This window comes from Hippichthys cyanospilos, chromosome 4 (genome assembly GCF_059441005.1).
Source record: "Hippichthys cyanospilos isolate Australia breed blue-spotted pipefish chromosome 4, RoL_Hcya_1.0, whole genome shotgun sequence".
Taxonomy (NCBI): Eukaryota; Metazoa; Chordata; class Actinopteri; order Syngnathiformes; family Syngnathidae; genus Hippichthys; species Hippichthys cyanospilos.
In genome coordinates, this window is record NC_142372.1 from 16874273 (window position 1) to 16891804 (window position 17532).

The 17532-nt window shown below is 39.9% G+C and overlaps 1 protein-coding gene across 3 annotated transcripts in view; it reads right to left on the minus strand.

Moving 5' to 3' along the window:
* The window catches only part of tead1b (TEA domain family member 1b), a 39243-nt gene that overhangs the window by 11405 nt on the left and 10306 nt on the right, over positions 1–17532 (minus strand). For 2 of the 3 annotated variants that reach the window (XM_088413088.1, XM_088413087.1), the window contains exons 3-5: positions 16548–16800; positions 3455–3519; positions 1044–1106 (exon numbers count right to left, since the gene is read on the minus strand). In XM_088413088.1, coding sequence (XP_088269214.1) covers positions 1044–1106; positions 3455–3519; positions 16548–16704 — 285 coding nt within the window. In that variant the 5' untranslated portion in view covers positions 16705–16800. Of the gene's footprint in view, positions 1–1043; positions 1107–1197; positions 1261–3454; positions 3520–16547; positions 16801–17532 lie in introns of all 3 variants that reach the window. The other variant, XM_088413086.1, reaches the window with a different exon arrangement.

Genomic DNA, 17532 nt, shown 5'->3' on the forward strand with positions numbered 1-17532 from the left:
CCCTGTTAGTGCAGTTGGGTGATTTTTCAATGTTAGTACAAATGAAAGAACCTCTGATGGGACCACCAAAGAAAAATAAAAAGGAAGGAAAGCAAGGGCAAGCCACATGACTGAGAGGGTTTTGTTGAATTCTCAACAGGTAGAAGAGAGGACGGAAAGCAGTACGTATTTTACTAAACTGCCTGCATGTCAGCCATTCTACACTGTGAATGCTGAGCTCTTGACAGCAGAGGGAAGTTAGGTTACGCTGTCAAATACGGGGGTGTGTGTGTGTCATTTTAATTATTCATTGAGACACACATCCATTTTGCCAGGCCCCTTTAGAGAGCAGCTGCCTCAGCGCTGGTACTGTCAGCCAATCACCAAACAGCCAATGTCAGAATGGTTCCCACATTAACACAGTTTAGCACAGAGTCACTCAAGATTCTGGCAGATTCATATGAAAGGTAAACTATGGCTCACACCAACATCAATGGCGTACGGGATTTTTCCAAAGTCACTATACAATACACCTTTTTCTTTGTCTTAGGTTTCTCTCAGACAGAGATGAGACCATCACCAAGTAAAATCTTAGGTTTCGCAATTTTTTAAGCTTATTATTTTCTCGCCCATATCTTGCCAACTGACACTGGTGCAGTACTGCAAAACCGCCACCAGCCTGGCAAGAAATCTTGTCCTGACGGGTTTGTGCCAGGTCAAGAAGCTCGAAGATGGTTTGATCGCTTTCATGATGCAGTTATTGGTTGAACAAACCTGCAATTGTTAGGGACTCCTGATAAATTATGATTTTGGAGATACGAGGATTACGCTCAACACCACCAATATTTAATTTATATTGGAACAAAAAAAAATCAAATTTTTGGAGAGTATGAAGGTGAGGGGCAGTGACAATGTGAACAGGTGTTAGAGAACAAGCAGGACCAAGCCAACAGAAGATTTGGGTTCGGGGGGGAGCGTCAGGTATGAGTTAATCCTCATGGGAAAAAGGGAGTTTAGTTCAGACGCACAGCAACAAACAAGGCCAAAAGCAGAAAAGCGCATACCTTTAGCTTGGAATGAAACTCACGAGATTTCCTTCTGGCTAGAACCTGAATGTGACTAGACACCTGCGGGGTAGGGGAAGGGAGGAAAACAAAGGAAGAGCCTGTAACCATAGCAATGAAAAGCCCCACTGTAACTGGGCAAAGCCAGACGTACCTTAATGGCAGCTTGGATTTCTCGAACTTTCTTTCTTGCTAAGACCTGTATGTGACTAGACACCTCCATTCAAAAGAGAAAAGGGGAACATAAACAAAACGAGAACAGACGCCTTTGTCAGGGAGACAAGGTGCAGGTCAGTGGCATCTCCACACAGCACACCCTGCTAGCATCCAATAAAGCATTATCCTGTGTGTCGTCGTCACTTAAGTGAGCTGATTAAGGAGGATGCAGGCCCCTTTAGACCACATTAAGAGCACACAGATGTGAGCTGATGTGTACTGAATGTCAATTGGTTCGTCTCATATTCCGATGGGAACTGGACGAGGCATTTCATCGGCCAAGTTACCGCCCCGCACAAAATACGGCGGCATTGTAAATAAAAGCATATCTAATATGCCGGCAGGTGGGTGTCAAAGAAGGCTTCTTATCGTCAACGGAAATGATTACCTGTTGAGGTTTGTGCAACAGGAACTCTGACAGGCCTTATTACCTGTACGCGATGGGGGACTCGGACAAAAGTTAAGATCAAAATTTTACAATTAAAAACATTTAAGTATGGAAGTGGGAACGGTAAATCCGCATGGCCCTTGTCACACCTACGTCAATGTGTAGTCATTTGCACTGTGGTACCTTGACTTACAGGTGACCTGGCTCACAGATTTTTGGAGAATACAAGCTATAGTTTTGCCAATTTTCTGCTTTGACTTTAGAATTTGACTTTGGAATTTTAGATATGACCACAAGATGGTGGCAGCAAACACAGCTAACAAATAGCATTAATTCCACTGTGTAGCAACCCATGTACAAAAGTTAAACGTATTCACTGGGGTATATTCTTTATCCTCTTTGAAAACTACAGTTTACTGGGTAGTCGTGAGTTTCCTCTTCTAATATATCCATATAGGTGTATTATACTATCCCCCACCATTGGCCAAGGCACGCACACTGGGTGGAGTAAAATGTCAGGTAAGAATAAACAATCCCATTGGAATAAGAAAAGACAGTTTGTAATATGAGTGTTTTGAGTCGTGAGCATGGTCACAGAACAAATTAAAAAAAAAAAAATATATATATATATATATGCATATATATATATATATATATATATATATATATATATATATATATATATATATATATATATATATATATATATATATATATATATATATATATATATGTGCGTGTGTGTGTGTGTTATAACCAACCATTGGATGTGGACTTGAGTCGAAAAGCAGAGATACAAAGAAATCTTTTTTCATTTCGACCGGATCGATACTTACGCTCAATGACCAAAAGTCATTTTATACAGCGTCATCGTTTTGGAAATTTCTTTCTTTGACCCTTTGAGACTCAAATCATCTTTTCGTATTATCTGGCTGCTCTAATCAATTCATTTTGATTTGCTTTACATCCCAACAGAAATTGTCCTTTCAATTCGGTATTTGCTAAATTTTATTGATTCTTCTTCTTCTTTCCCGGTGCAAGTCTGGGTTCTAAATTATCAGGACTGGTATATCATCTTTTTTGTATTTTAGTGCCATGTTCAAAAACATATTTGATGAAAAATAAAAACAAAGGAAATGCAGTTGAAATGGCATTATCACACATTAGTACTTGATATCAGCAAGAACTCAAGCTTGAATGTGGTCTGAAAACAGTAGTGTCATGCATCCCTAGTCATTTACAGATGTGAAAGTAGTCTGCATTTCATCACTTTGATACAGAATTATGAGGTCATCTGTGGTCATAGCTGTGTGTACAGCCATCTGAAGACAGGATGCACTCACTAACACAGACAGCAGTAAAACCACTTTTTGGTCAAAGATGGTACCAAATTATTAAGGCCTTGACTTTCCCCCCCATTAATAAAGACTTTTACCACAGCCAAGTGCATGAACTCTGTGATTTAGTTTACAAGGACAAGGAATATTTTCAGTAAGTGCGGTTGCTTTATTTTACATGACATCTCATTGATGCTCATAAATGCATCATGTAAAACTGATTTATCATATTAAATTAAAGGCTGCATTTTGAGCAAAGGGTGGTTATGAGTTCATAGAATAGTAAAAGGGGAAACTGACTGATGTTTTCATCTCCAAATTCATTACAGCTAAGGCTCTTATGTGTGTTTCAAAGTGGAACTAAAGTGACAATTTCAGAGATGTCTAAATCCAGGGACATCTGTTCATGCAACATGGCCGTGACAGGGGATTAGTCCGCCATGCAATGGAAAAAGGCCCTCTCTTTTTACCTGCTTGCGAGTCCTCGTCTTCCCGGTCCGAAGCTTGATATATCTGGCAATCAGCTCATTCCGACCTACGAGAACATTGGAAAAAGAACAATGGTATCAGCTGAGGTCATGTGATGCTAATGTGACTACGGGTACACATGGTTGCACTTGAGTGTGCTTAGTCATCATACGCCTTTGGACTTTTGATGGAAAACTGGAAGATTCATTTTTTTCTGTTGTAAAATACTAAACAGTATGTTTTTAGTTATGTGGCTGGTAAACCCACAAAACTCTGCTTTTACACGAAAACAGCATTAAAATAAAACAAACAAGAAAAACAGCTCCATGAGCACAGCCTTTCAAATGAACATAATTTAAGCTTCTTCTCTTTAAAATCTAACAAGATGAAAGATGTAGCTGTTCAACCTATTGCAGCAAACGGATTAAATAAGTTTAGAAAAGAGCAGATCTGACTAGATTCTAATTAATGTGCATCTTTGCACAGATTTCCAATTAACAATAGCTCTCAACATTCTTGTGCCCTCAGGTCTGCTCTAATTGTTGTCACAATGCACATGACCCCTGCTTAGCCCTTTCATATGTTAATAACATGCCGCCAAACAAAACTATTAGACAAATTATAGGTTGGGGGGTGGGGGGGCTCTAATTATGTGTCCAGCTGTAGCCAAGCAATGCCAAGGTTCTGATCTACCGTTCTATGAAATGTGCAACCTCTTTCTGCAAATTGTTGCAATATTTGAGTCTCTTCACTTCATTATCAGAGGATATTCCCGCCATCAATCTGAACAAATTACACAAGTACTAATATGTGGAATTATGACACTTCAAATTTACAAACGGTGGCATACCAGGAAGCAAATGCAAAGGAAAACTGAAATGTTGTCATATCGCCAAAATTCATTTACCTTTACTTTTTGTGGCTGTAGGACAGTGACAAAATACAACTAAAATGTAAGATAAACTTCAAGATGCTGTTACCAAGCAAACATAATCTAAATTCATAGAAAAAAACTTTCGATATTTATTTTATATTGTTATTTTGAAAAGAACCATATTATTCTTTGAAGGAAAATTACATATAGTGTAATATTTGCAAAGAAATTCATTTCTAACAATATAAATATGGTACAAATGACAATATAGTTCTAATGTTGAGGTTAGATCAGCCTGAGTGCACACAGCCACATGCCTTCTCACGGGAAATAAATATCAGGAGATTTGCGGCTCAAACCTGCCTGTACTGTGACCTGTATACTTTAGCAGATGGGTAAAGAGTTCAATAATTCACACACAGTGGAAACGTAAAATGACAATACAGGCATTCATGCAACCTCCTGATTTTGAGATCAAAGCACACAAATGGCCAGCTGAAAGCTTGCTTGCTATTGAATAATTCATTATTTTCACTAAACTGGGGGGAAAGAAGCTCGGTGGCTCCTGTGTTTGTACAAAAAAAAATAATGATGGCTTAAAAATGTCTCGGACAAAACTCTGCCTTAGTGACCTGGAATCTGGAATAAGGTGCAAGATTAGTCCTCAAGCAAAATGGAAAAAAAAAAAGGGAGGGTGGGGGGCAAGTGCAGAAATGTTTCTGTCACATTTGTACATGTAGAATCTGGAGCGCGAGCACATAACAGATTTGTCGGTTTTTGCAAAAACCCCAACTGTCTATTAAGGTCTTAGTTGTTCATGAGCAGGCCATTACAGAATCCTTTAGACACTCTCCGGATGCAGCCAAGTGAAGCCATAAACACCATCAGTGTATACTGAGCGGGGCATAATATCATATGGTGAGTTGTTCCACCAAGATATTACATGGATCAATAATAATGACTGCCTGACTTTCATGGGCAAGTTAAATGCCAAATGGGGCTAGTAAATTCACTTCCCCATTGGGGAAAGTTGTTTAAAAAAAGCGAGATAAAGAGAGAAAGAAAGAGCTGTGCAGGAAACCACAGCCTTATGTCCAGAGTATGTTGGGGTGGATGGTCTTGAACCTGGGTCCCTGGTCTTAACCACTTAGCTATGGCTGTCCAATGTCTATAATGCCATAAATACATTCATCAGAGTAGACCAGGAGTGGGCAAACCTTTTGACACAAGTGGCCACAGAAGGTTCTAAAATTTGACAGCGCTGGCTGAACCAGGAGCAGATGGATGGAGTGTTTTGATAATCCACCCTTTCTTTTTGTGTTGCTGTTTTTCATTCTACTACTTTATATTTCCTTGGTCACATAGCATAATTGCTGACCATTTGTCAATATTTTTTGCTAACAAGAAAATAACTATTAGAACACACTTTTTTATATTGCAGTACAATTATTTTTAATTTTACTGCAATATAAAAAAGTGTGCAATTAACCATCTGTGTAAACAAAAGGGAAAAGATTAAGTAAAAATACCAATGTGTGCTCTGAAAATTGTGATCTTTTTTTCTTCTTTACCCAAAACATTATAAAAATGACCTAGGCAATTATGTAATGTCTCTAACAATTGACCAAAGTCATTTTCATACAAATATTGTCATGATTTTTACTCCCGCATAAGCATACTTATATCGGTTTATGACAACGGCTAAGTGTGTTATGACGTACATACGCAACCTGGAATGAAGTTGTTCTTCCGCTTTATGAAAGGGCTATTAATAGTATTTCTGGCATATCTGGGGGGGTAAACAAAAAACAAGAAACACAAGGATACGAGATGCCTCCATGGGTTCACTTAATTTTAGCAATAGCATCGAAAACAAAGAACATGTACGATGTTAAAATGATTATTAATTATTATTATAGCCATTGTTAATAAATTATTACACAAAGTGTAGACATTTTTCTAAAACATAGAAAAACACATTTAGTACTTTACATTAAAGTGATAAAAGAGCTTTTAGTGCAAGTAACATTTAGACTTGTAATTGTTTTAATATTAGAAACAAGATTACTGCCTTAATAGCTTTTTTGTTTTGGTTTTGTTTTTTGTTTTCGACTAAGCTCTGCTAGTTAGCGGGGGAGTTTCCACGCATTAGTAAAACCCTGCAGTTGCACTAAAGCTTGGAGAGGCCTGAGAAAATTAACCATTTAAAGGCATGTTCTTGTCACTCAAAACAGGAGGAAAAGGATTAAAGATTTATTGTGTGATCTACAAGAAGATGTGTGCCATTCAGCAGCTGGAGGAGGGCGCCCAAGTAAATTTGCCTCTGAATCTCAATGACTCTGGAGGAGCAAGGAAATATGAATGGCACTCCACCAGCACCTCCACAAAAGGATGGCAGCTCAACTTTCACGAGGCCATCCCCGAGAAGTCCATTCCTCATTCAGTCAGAAATCCAATTTGGCTACCAGCATCCCTTCTTAGGAAGCTGTGACAGACATCCTCTGTTGTGAATAACAATGAGGGGCATTGTCACGTTTTGCTGTGGATCAACCTCAGTGATGCCACACCCACAGATGACTTCCCTCACAGAAAAACAACAGGTGTCCAAATAAAATAAAGACAAGTCAAGACGTTTATCCTGAGGAGAAGTGGCGGTGGACCAGGAGTAAGGCACTTTTGGAATCCCGGTAAGAACAAAAACGCTTCTCTTTCAATTCGGAAACAAAGCCATTTGTAACATAAGCAGGATAATTTAGGTCATGGCAGGCTAAACAAATAACAGTCTTGGCTCGCTCCTTTGATCTCCGAGAACAATGCTTTGCAGCTTTTGTCCAGCTTTTTCTTCCCCCAATTTTAAAATGCATCAATTTCCTGTGATAGCACTTATTTTCTTCCTTTTTTTTCCCTTAATGCAGGCACAACCACAGCCACATCTGGGTTGTAGCACTCTTCCAGCACGGAGCCTGGCTTGGAATCAGCCTGCAGATAGCCTGCAAGTGGTCTGCAAGTGTGTGGCTTCTAGCACTTTGCTTGACAGACACACAGCAGCCTCTCACATCACAGAGCACATGTGCCACAGTGGCTGGCCTGTGGAGACTGAGCTATCAATGGCCCTTTTTTCAAATCTTTAAAAAGGACTCAGTACATTCTAACGACCAGGAAATAATTGTCACACAGCCTCTTGACCGTTACTTATTGCTCTTCTATCATACCAGCACAATGGCGGATTCCTCTTCTTACATGCCAAAACAACTGATGATTCTTTCTTCTTGCTTTGCAAAGTGACAGATTTTCCCCTTGAAAATCCTACTTTGTCGTCAGGTACGATACTATTGGAAAAGTGGGTACTAACCAGGATCGTTTATATGATTTGTAGTTACTGACTTCTCATTCTATTTGCATTGATTTTTTTTGCAAGAATCCACATATAGTTTTAAATCTCAATAATTTGTAAACAAACAAACAACAAAATAGAAATGAAATAACATATGAATGAGTGTCTCACAGTGGTTTCCTATGGCACAGTGGGGCCGGTGATTTTATTACCCCACAAAACAGTCAGGCTCGTTTAGCCTTCAGGCCACTGCTGGTGAAAGTCAGAGGATAACATCTAGCCATCATGACATCGGGCTCCATCCAAGCCGCTTTCAGGTGACAGAGTTGCTGCTGGATTTAAAAAAAAAATAAAATAAAAAGCCAAGGCCATACACTCCTTGATGCAGATACATTGAAATGCCTGACGTTATTCTTTGTCACACGACAGACTTGCTTTCCATATTAATGCGTCGGGTACAATATGTTATTCAGTCACTATTAAGTAAATACAAAAACAAGGACGTATGCGGACCGCATATTATTGGAACTACATAACTGAAGATTTTCTGTTCATACCATGTAAATGAATGGAAACGGAATAACAAATTCCGCCAGTAAAAGCATGGCCATAAAAACAAAGTTCTAGTATACACGCTGTATCTGCAGTCAATAACTAACATTTCTATGCAATGAATAAAACTATTTCAAGAATAATTCTGAATGAATCTTTGTCCACAAGCTTTGTGGCTGCATAGATTTTCAGGGTAATTGGCAAATGTTTAGTGAATTTCACTGACCACTTGGAAATTCAGCCACAGCGAACATCAAGTTCTCTTCAGAATGCTGTATTCAACTGTAATTAACAGCTCTTTAAAAATCCATTTGTCCCTACTCTGGACACCAAAAGAAATCAATACTTAACTTCAAAGGACCTTATTGAGCTGGCTAAAAGGCTTTATTGCAGGGGCTGGGCCAGGCACGGTTCAGCTAATGTGTTAGTTGAACAGTGGGGGATTAAAGGTGAGGTGTTCTCTCAAAATCTTACAAGACATCACAAAGCAGCGGGTCACTAACCTGAGCCTTCCTGGAGACACTGAGAGGATTACAGCAGCAACCTCTGCTGAACTCTAGCTGCATTCAGACAAGGCTAAGGAGGCAAAGACAGCATCTTTATCACCCGGGCTGGTCCATCTCGTTCTGATTTCTTGCCCCGTGCTGTTTGCCCCTCGAACATAGCTAAGAGCTGAAACCTGCGAGGCTCCACTCTATGCAATATACTCACAGGGGACCAATTTGCGCAGCCAGCCCTTGTCTGAATCACTCTATCAATTAGGAGCCACTGTGTTTATCATCACATACATTATTGTAGGGACTGGCCTGATCATTGTGCTCAGCTGCATCTCTCAAGAGAGGAGCATCAGAGACAGAAAGAGAGGGATGAACAAAATGACCAGGGAAAGACGCTACACTTGGACAGGCTGCTGGACTAATCTGAAAAGACGGCTATAATTATGAGTCTCCCGAGGAACTGCCTGTGCCACAAGTCCAATGTGTGAACACGGTAGTAACAGTCAGGAAGTTGCGCTGCCCCCTTCCCTACGACAAAGTAAGACAGAGTCAAATCAATATTTTCAATCTCTCAGGATCAATGCCACGTCGGAGCACAAAGGAAGAGAGGCTGCCTGCAATAAATATGTAGAAACGAAGGGCCTAACTTCATGGTCATGATAACGACTATTTCAAGTTGAAATCATGATCGTAGGCTGAGGGAGTCGTCAGATACGGTTAGGATTGTGAGGCACTTTAGTCTCTCAACGGCGGCGATACCTTGACGTTCCCAAGAGGCATGCAGTAAAACTACATCGCTATTTAATAAGACTGTGGGCCGAGTAGAATATGTTGAAACAGAAGCGCCGCAGCATATGATCATTTGGTGTCAGTAGTTCTTTTGTCGACGGTGATTCTGTGCCGTGTTGAGAGACATTTGTCACTTGTCATCAAACAGCAAAAGAATAGATGACAGGCTCCGTTAGCGGCGGTGTGCAGTCCCCAATCTCGAGCCAAGAGAATAACACTAGCATTCAGACTTCATTCATATGCTGATTACTCAAAATGGTCCTATCAGTGTGAGATGATCTCATCAGAATAAAAGTGTTTCATCAATGGGATATGATGTAATCAGCGTGAGACGTGATTTCTTGAAAACAGGACAAAAGTGACACTGCGTCTTTAAGAGGAGCCGCGTCTCGGTCTTTTAGTCAAACAAAAGCAGCCGACTGGCAACATGCAACTTGAAACCAGAAGCCTGGCTCCGAGGGCCTAACACAGACCTCGCAGCTGGGACACACCCCATGTACAACTGATTCAGACAGGCAGTGGCCTGCTACCTACCACCCACAGCAAACAACTTCAAACCGAGACCACACCTACAGTATCTAAAAATTATTTGGATGTAATAATGAAACTCCTTGGACTCGAAAAAATTATGTCGATAATTCCAAGAGAAATCTTTAAGGCAAAGGTTAAAAAAATGTTCGATATAGCATATTGCATTTTTGGAATAGTAATTAAAACTCACCTGTTTTTACCCATCTCAGGGGGTGGCCATTTTGCTGAAAATCACAAATTCTCAGTGCTCAGGTAACAATCAATTACTGTTCTCAGCTTATGAGCAACACATCACCAAACTCAAAAACAGGTGAGCCGTCATTACCTGAGCCCCGAGCAACTGCGATGCCATTTTTACTCAACAAGCAAGTGGCAAAATAGCCACCTCTTGAGACGGACAACAATGGGCGTAGTTTGCAGTTTAATTCATATTCCACACACTCAATATTAAACGGAAGGAGGGTGTTTATAATAGTTGGGGCCGCACAGAACATATCATTGTCCAGATTGTTTTCAGGGTTGCAACTAATTGCAACAAATTAATCAGTTCATTATTTCGTCAATTACCGGTAACGGACGAAAAAATATATCGCAAATAAAAACTTTCTTTGATTTCTCGATGACAGTTTTGATCGCAACTAGTCAGAAAATATGATGTAATCTTGCTAGTTGTTTTTCAGAGGAAATGCAAACGTTTGTTAAGATCTTATTTTTATTATTATATTATGTTATTTTATTTAACACCAATCTGCTCTCACAGTAGAATAAATAAAAATATTCAGAAATTCTGTAAATTTGGACAATTTTCTTTAAACGATTAATCCATCAATAAAATAAACCGCTTATCCCCATAAGGTTTGTGAGCGTGCTGGAGCCTATCTCAGCTGTCTGAGCAGTAGGCAGGGAATAATTGAACTGGTTGAAAGCCAAGGCACACAAACAACCACTCACACTAACACGCACACTAACGCACCCGAGGGCAATTTAGCGAGCCCAATACTATGCATGTTTTTTTGGAATGTGGGTGAAATCGGAGCACCTGGAGAGAAAACACACACACACACACACACGCACACACACACACACACATCGGCACGGACAGAACATGCAAACTCCACACAGCAAGGCCGGAGTCGGAAGTGAACCCACGACCGAATAATGGTTACCAAAAATAATGATGAATTAATTTCATTAGCAATTCATTGCCGATTAATCGTTGCACTTTTTGAATTGATTTCCCCCTTTGAGTCCAAGCTCTAAAGAATGCAGTCAAGCAAAGATGATGAACTTGAGTAACTTATCGTCACCAATCCAAGTATTGCTCAGTTCTATTGCAGTATGGTTACCCAAGTTCTGTTAAAATTTTAACCATCAAAAGCAAATTGCTTTTGTTGATTAATTTGCATAATGTTTTTGTGATTAAAAGAACAGTTGATAAAATCCCAATTCTGTTGGTATACATATATTTCAGTGAAGATTAAATAAAAGATAGGAAACATTTCATCTGTTTTAAGTCTCAATTTGTCAAAATGAAGTTGATTGTTGAGTAACATAGAATCACAATAGCGAAATGTATTGAGATGTTCCCGGTACAAAATGTTGAGGAGTGCAAAAAAAGCTCTTTCAATGAATGAAAAAAAATTAGTATTATTGATAAGTCACAAAGAGTCAGTCTGAGGTGTGTGATGCCTCTCCTATCCCGAAGTCCCTCACACTCCATTTTGAGTGAATGCAGGTGACTCAGGGAGTCTGTGCTGATCCCAGAATTCCTAATTATCTGCCCAGCAGGGAGGATCAGGTCTGCACACTCTGTCTCAGAGCAGTCTCGGCTTGGTGATACAAGCCCCACAGGCGCAAAGTGCTGGGCCATCGGGGCCAAGCCAGGTCTACTCATTATATCGAACTCATTCTTAGCATCTCTGCAAAGCAAGTGCCACTTAGTTCCCACAGGAAGGGTCTAGGTTAGATCACTGACCAAATGGCAGAACAAAACGAGCTGATAGAAAAAGGTTTGCAGTGAAAGACAAAAACACACACACACACACACACACAAATACTGTATATTGTCTAGCATTGGGGGCTACAGGATAAATGTGCCAAAATTCACGTATTGTCTACAACCCTCTATTATCGAGAAGAAATTGTGCAAATTTCAGCTTTTCAGCTTGTAACCATTGACTACAGTATGTATATAATTACAGTGGTGGTTTATCCAGATTTGATGATTTATTACTACTTATATATTCACACAAGACTGAAAAAATGACAAGATTAAAAAAACAACTACAATAGTATTATAGGTGTACAATGGTTTTTAAAGTTCTTATTTTGGAAGCAACTGATATTTTTTTTCGTGATCAGTAAGAGAAAAGTGTACCTACAATATGTCCTTGAGCTTGCAAGACAAGTACAAATATATAATTCAATGAATAAACATACACTTTGAGTGAAGCGTGTTGTTTCACTTATCATCGCCATTTCTGGAATAAATGAATGCAGCCTTGCACAGCAGGTGAATTGTGCAAATGCTTTGGCTCGGGCCAGAGCTCCTTATTTGCCTTTCTTTTCTAAATATTCTTCCAAATAAGTCTTGCCAGGCCAAGTGCATGTTGAGGTAATGCTCTATGCAGATGTCTTATATCCGAGTTACAATCAGGTTAAGAGAATGTGCACATTGCTGGTCAACACAGGTCTCGGAATATGTGAATCACTTCAGGTAAAAACCGGAATAATAAACTAAGAAGCAGAAATTACAAATTGTGTGTACCGCAACACAGTTGCTATAGAGACTGTTGCTAATTAACTGCACTCTACCCCTGGATGACAAAGGGCTTAATGGCACTCAGGATGACTTCTCTTGAGATGAGCTCTGCATTTGGAACACATGACCAGCCCTAGCATCTCAAATACAAAATACCAGTCTCCATGTAGCCAACTTTCATCTCAGATGCCATGAGTGGCTGTGCCTCTCTGTAAGCACTATAAACCGAGATTAAAGGACCATCACAACACGCGCTGCAAAGACTTTGCCCCCCATAAAAAAAAAAAAAAAAAAGCTTGAAAAGACGGATTAAAACGAATAAAAACCTTTGGTGCAACACATTTTTCTGCGATTCCCAAATTGTGCTGATCCAAGGCACACATTTTGCATGCAGAAATCTTAAGGGATATGACCCAAAAAAAAAAAAAAGAAAAGGCACCAGAAGTGTGACGACTGATAATCTCATCTCAATTTACTGGTCCTGTTCAACTCATTCATGGCACTGACAACGTTCATAGATTCATAACTAGGCTGGGAGTAAATGAGCCTGAGTGGCGGGAGTTACAGTACCTTAGGATACACTGTCAGGAAGAAGTCAAGCTACCTGCAGCAAGTGTTCATGATACGCATGATAGCAACACACCATAAACATGGTAAGAAAACACATTTCAAAATAAATCATAATTTAAGGACATCACTGCCTTGGTGCACATAAATCCCAGTAACGTGGCGCAGCATAATGCTGACTTAACTCATTACTGACATTTACTGACACTAATAATGTCCTAAAATCAAGTCCAATTGCTAATTATAATAAAAAAGATGTCATGCACACTGGCATTGTACAGTATTATCTGTTGCCAGTGTTTAGCGGCTCCGACGTTAGCAGCTAGTAGCAGTGGTAGAGGCGAGCCGCACTAATTGATAGCGCCGTGAGCGACCAGCAACAATCAACTGCCCCATGTAGCTGGGGCTCAACTGACACTGATGCTGTTTCTACCGATCACTTCTGTACAAATCTGACTGGCTCAAAAGTGCTGTTTTAGCCAGAAAAAAGCCAGCATACAGAGATATTTGGCTAAAATCTCACTAATGTTTCTAGAGTAAAATAATCTGCAGCCACACACAGTTATCTAAAAAAAAAAAAATTACATTTATCGAGTGAAATTGTGTTTTAGTGTCTCCTATATTCATAATTATTCTTTACAAGGCAAAAATATGTTTATGATTTTTGTATGTATTTATATATTCGATAGCTGCAACCCCAGGTGGGAATGAATCTGTTAATTGAACACAAAGCTGATATACAGTACTAGTAGGAAGCCATGACTTATTGTGTTGAATGAATGACAACAGTTGTTTTCTCTATTTCTGTCACTCTGACATCGAAGCATTTACAGTATTTGTTCTCTCACTGTATGCCAATGACACACAGTACATACTAAATAGGAACAATAATGATTTCGCACTTAATAAGCAATACTTCTTGGACAAAGGAAGTGAAATTTGATTTCACACTGTCTGTGAGTTTCTTTCTACAACAAAGCAGAGAATTTGCCCTTGCTGGATTATAACATTCAGTATCAAAAACATTGCACCATAGGCCCCCAGAAAAAAAAGAGGCCAGAGTGGCAGCTGAGGGGTTCCTTTGCAAATCCTACAATTTACATTTTGTCTGGCCGGAGGGGTCACATGGCAGCTGCAAGTGAATGTGCTGTGGGGCTTTCTGCCGTCACTTGACATTGACAAGCTGTGCAACTTCTCAGAAAGAAAATATTCCTTTTTTTCCATGACATCACCAAGCCAGAGATGGGGTAGGAGGAGGACAGGGGGAGAAGGGGCACAGCTGGTGGCAGCCACAGTACCATCTGCCACCGACTAATAGTTCATGCTGTTTTACTTACAAACTTGCACTTAAGCATCTGCACAGCCGCCACATTGTTAGTTTGAGATTGACCATCATGTATTAAGTGCAGTGATTGTGGTTTACTTGCCCAATTCACTTTTTGTAATATTCTCAAATCTTAATGAAAATGCTCATAAATAGCAATAATATTTTGTTGCTGCAGGGACGCCCAAAGGAGAATGAATATCCACTATGAATTACAAGATTTTTATTGCTATGGTTTTGGGCTTTTTCATTGCTGATGAAAGAGGGCAGAAGAACATAATGAAATACTGAGGTGCCATTTTTTATTTATTGTCTGATACACACGGCTCGATGGAGCAGTGGGTAGCACGTCCGCCTCACAGTTCAGGGACCCGAGTTCAAATCCTAATCGCTCCGACCTTCCTGTGTGGAGTTTGCATGTCCTCCCCGAGCCCGCATGGATTGCTTCTGGGCTCACCGGCTTCCTCCCATATTCCAAAAACATGCATGGCAGTAGTATTGGACACACTAAAATTGTCCTTAGGAGTGATTGGGTGTGTAAATGGTTGTTTGTCTCTGTGTGTTCCGCAGCTGGCTGGTGACTAGTTCAGAGGGTCCCCCGCTTATTGCCCGAAGCCATCTGGGATATGCGACCCTTGTGACGATAAGCGGCTCTCGAAAATGGACGGATGGATGTCTGATACACAAGCTGGAAAAAGTGGCTTTTTGATTTCTGAGTGGCTTTTACACATTTATAGATGTGATTGTCAAAGCTTGAGTGATTAGATAGTTTTAGGAAATTGATCAACCAGAGGGCAATCATGTATACTGTTCTGTTTATATTAAAAAAAAAATGTTATGGGGTGTGGCTCCCTATTTCCCCACATTTTGTTTTTGAGGAAAATGAATGCCAGACCATTATCATCATGACAATTTTTAGAATATTTTTGGGCGGGTAACAAAAAAAAAAAAATCAACATGCCCCATGAAAAACTATATTTTTGACTGCTTTTGTTTGGTTCTTTGTCGTTAAAGGGCCTGTATCATGGTATTTTAAGCTTTTCATAGTTAAATTTCTGCATGCAAAGTTACATGGGATCTTGCTTTTGGCACTTTGGCACAAGTGAAACGGGTTCACTGATACCATGCCTCTCACCACCTGGCTGCTGCGCTCCAATTATTTACTTCTTAACCCGACCGCCCTGATGAAACAACAACAACAACTTTAAACCTACCGTTGTAGCGATCAGTAATAGGAGTCAGAGGTGGAGTGAATGAAGAAGCTAAAAACTGCCATTTTACTGTAATGAACTGAAGTTGCCAACCAGGTAAAAAAACGTGTCAAGAGAGCACACGCAGTAACGCTAGTTCCTCCTGTCAAATTGATCCTCTCGGAAAAGCACTACTCAACAACAGTTTCAGGTGAATTATGTACTACAACGTTAATTGCCTGATTGTGTGCTCCCAAACACACATTTTTGCTACTTGGACATTTTCTACAGTAAAACTAGTGAATGGAAATTTGCTTTTTATGTGGCCGATTGTGCAAAACCTCCCCTCCCCAAACCCAGAATGAACGTCTCCTCGGATAAGGTAGGCGTGCATTTATTCTTGCATGGGTGTTATGGGGACGGTGATACTAGGGCTTTCCTTCTAATTTTTACATACAAATTAGATGTGAGACAAAAAGTCCCTCATTATTGGCTTGGGGGCAGAAAAAGCAAGCAATTCTTCAAAATGCATCAATGAAGGAAAATAACACTTTGGGGGTGTTTAGGGTGAGATACCGTAGCGTGGTAAAAAGATCCAAAACGTTGGATTTTCAAAATTAGTGCCTTTTGAGCATGGTCATAAATAGCAGGTCATAAATGGCAGATTTGTACTCACCATACATCTTCCCCTCATCTGACAGGATGATCTTCCGACGTCCACAAGGAGGGTAAATAGCTAATGCCTCTTGGAAGCTTTGTTCGATGTCAGGACTCCACACCCCTTCTGCATCATTGTCCACAGGCTTGTCTGCTGAATCGCTCATCCTTTCCATGTCGTCGGCAGGGCTTTCACTGCCGCTCCAGCTGCTGGGGTCAATGTTGGCGGTTGGGATATCCAAGCTGAGGCCTGGATCAGACTAGGGTGAGACCTGGAAAGAATATATATCACATACAGCAAAACTTATCAAACAGACAAGTTTCATTTGTTCAATGAGCACTCTCATAACTGAAAACTCTTTCACAAATAATCTTTCTGCACTGAAATTGACAGTGTGCTCTGTTTGTAGTATGCAGAGATATATATCTTTATAAAAGGACAACAACTACAGCAAGATTGAAGTAATACTGTGAGTAAAAAGAATGTATATTATGTCTTTAACGATTGTTATTTATTATTGTCTTTCTACATGTGTTGCTTGTATTCCAATGTCCATTGTTGGAAAGGGTTATAACACTGTGGCACCAATGCTATTCATTAGCCCATCTATGGTAGTTTGCAAAGTATGTTAGATCAAACTAGCAGATATTCCGAAAGCTGTTACTTGGTTCTGTGAAAGGCACAACATGAAATTATCTTATTTTTAGGGAGCCAATAAATAGCGCGAAGCCACATTTTAAAAAAATGCTCACTATCAAATGTCTACTTGTTATGAAGTTAGTTGAAGTCAGTCAGTTTGCTGGCACCATCCTGTGCTTGTATCTTATAGCTTCCTTCCAAGTCAAAGCACACAAAACAATCGCTTGCAAAACCAATTTGTAGACTTAAAGGACTTCTTACTAAATAAGCAGACATACAATATCATGAACAAGGTTAAAATACACTGATTTAGAAAAGCAGATGCCTGGGTTCCGACTGTCTTGTGCTCTCAAACACACTGAAA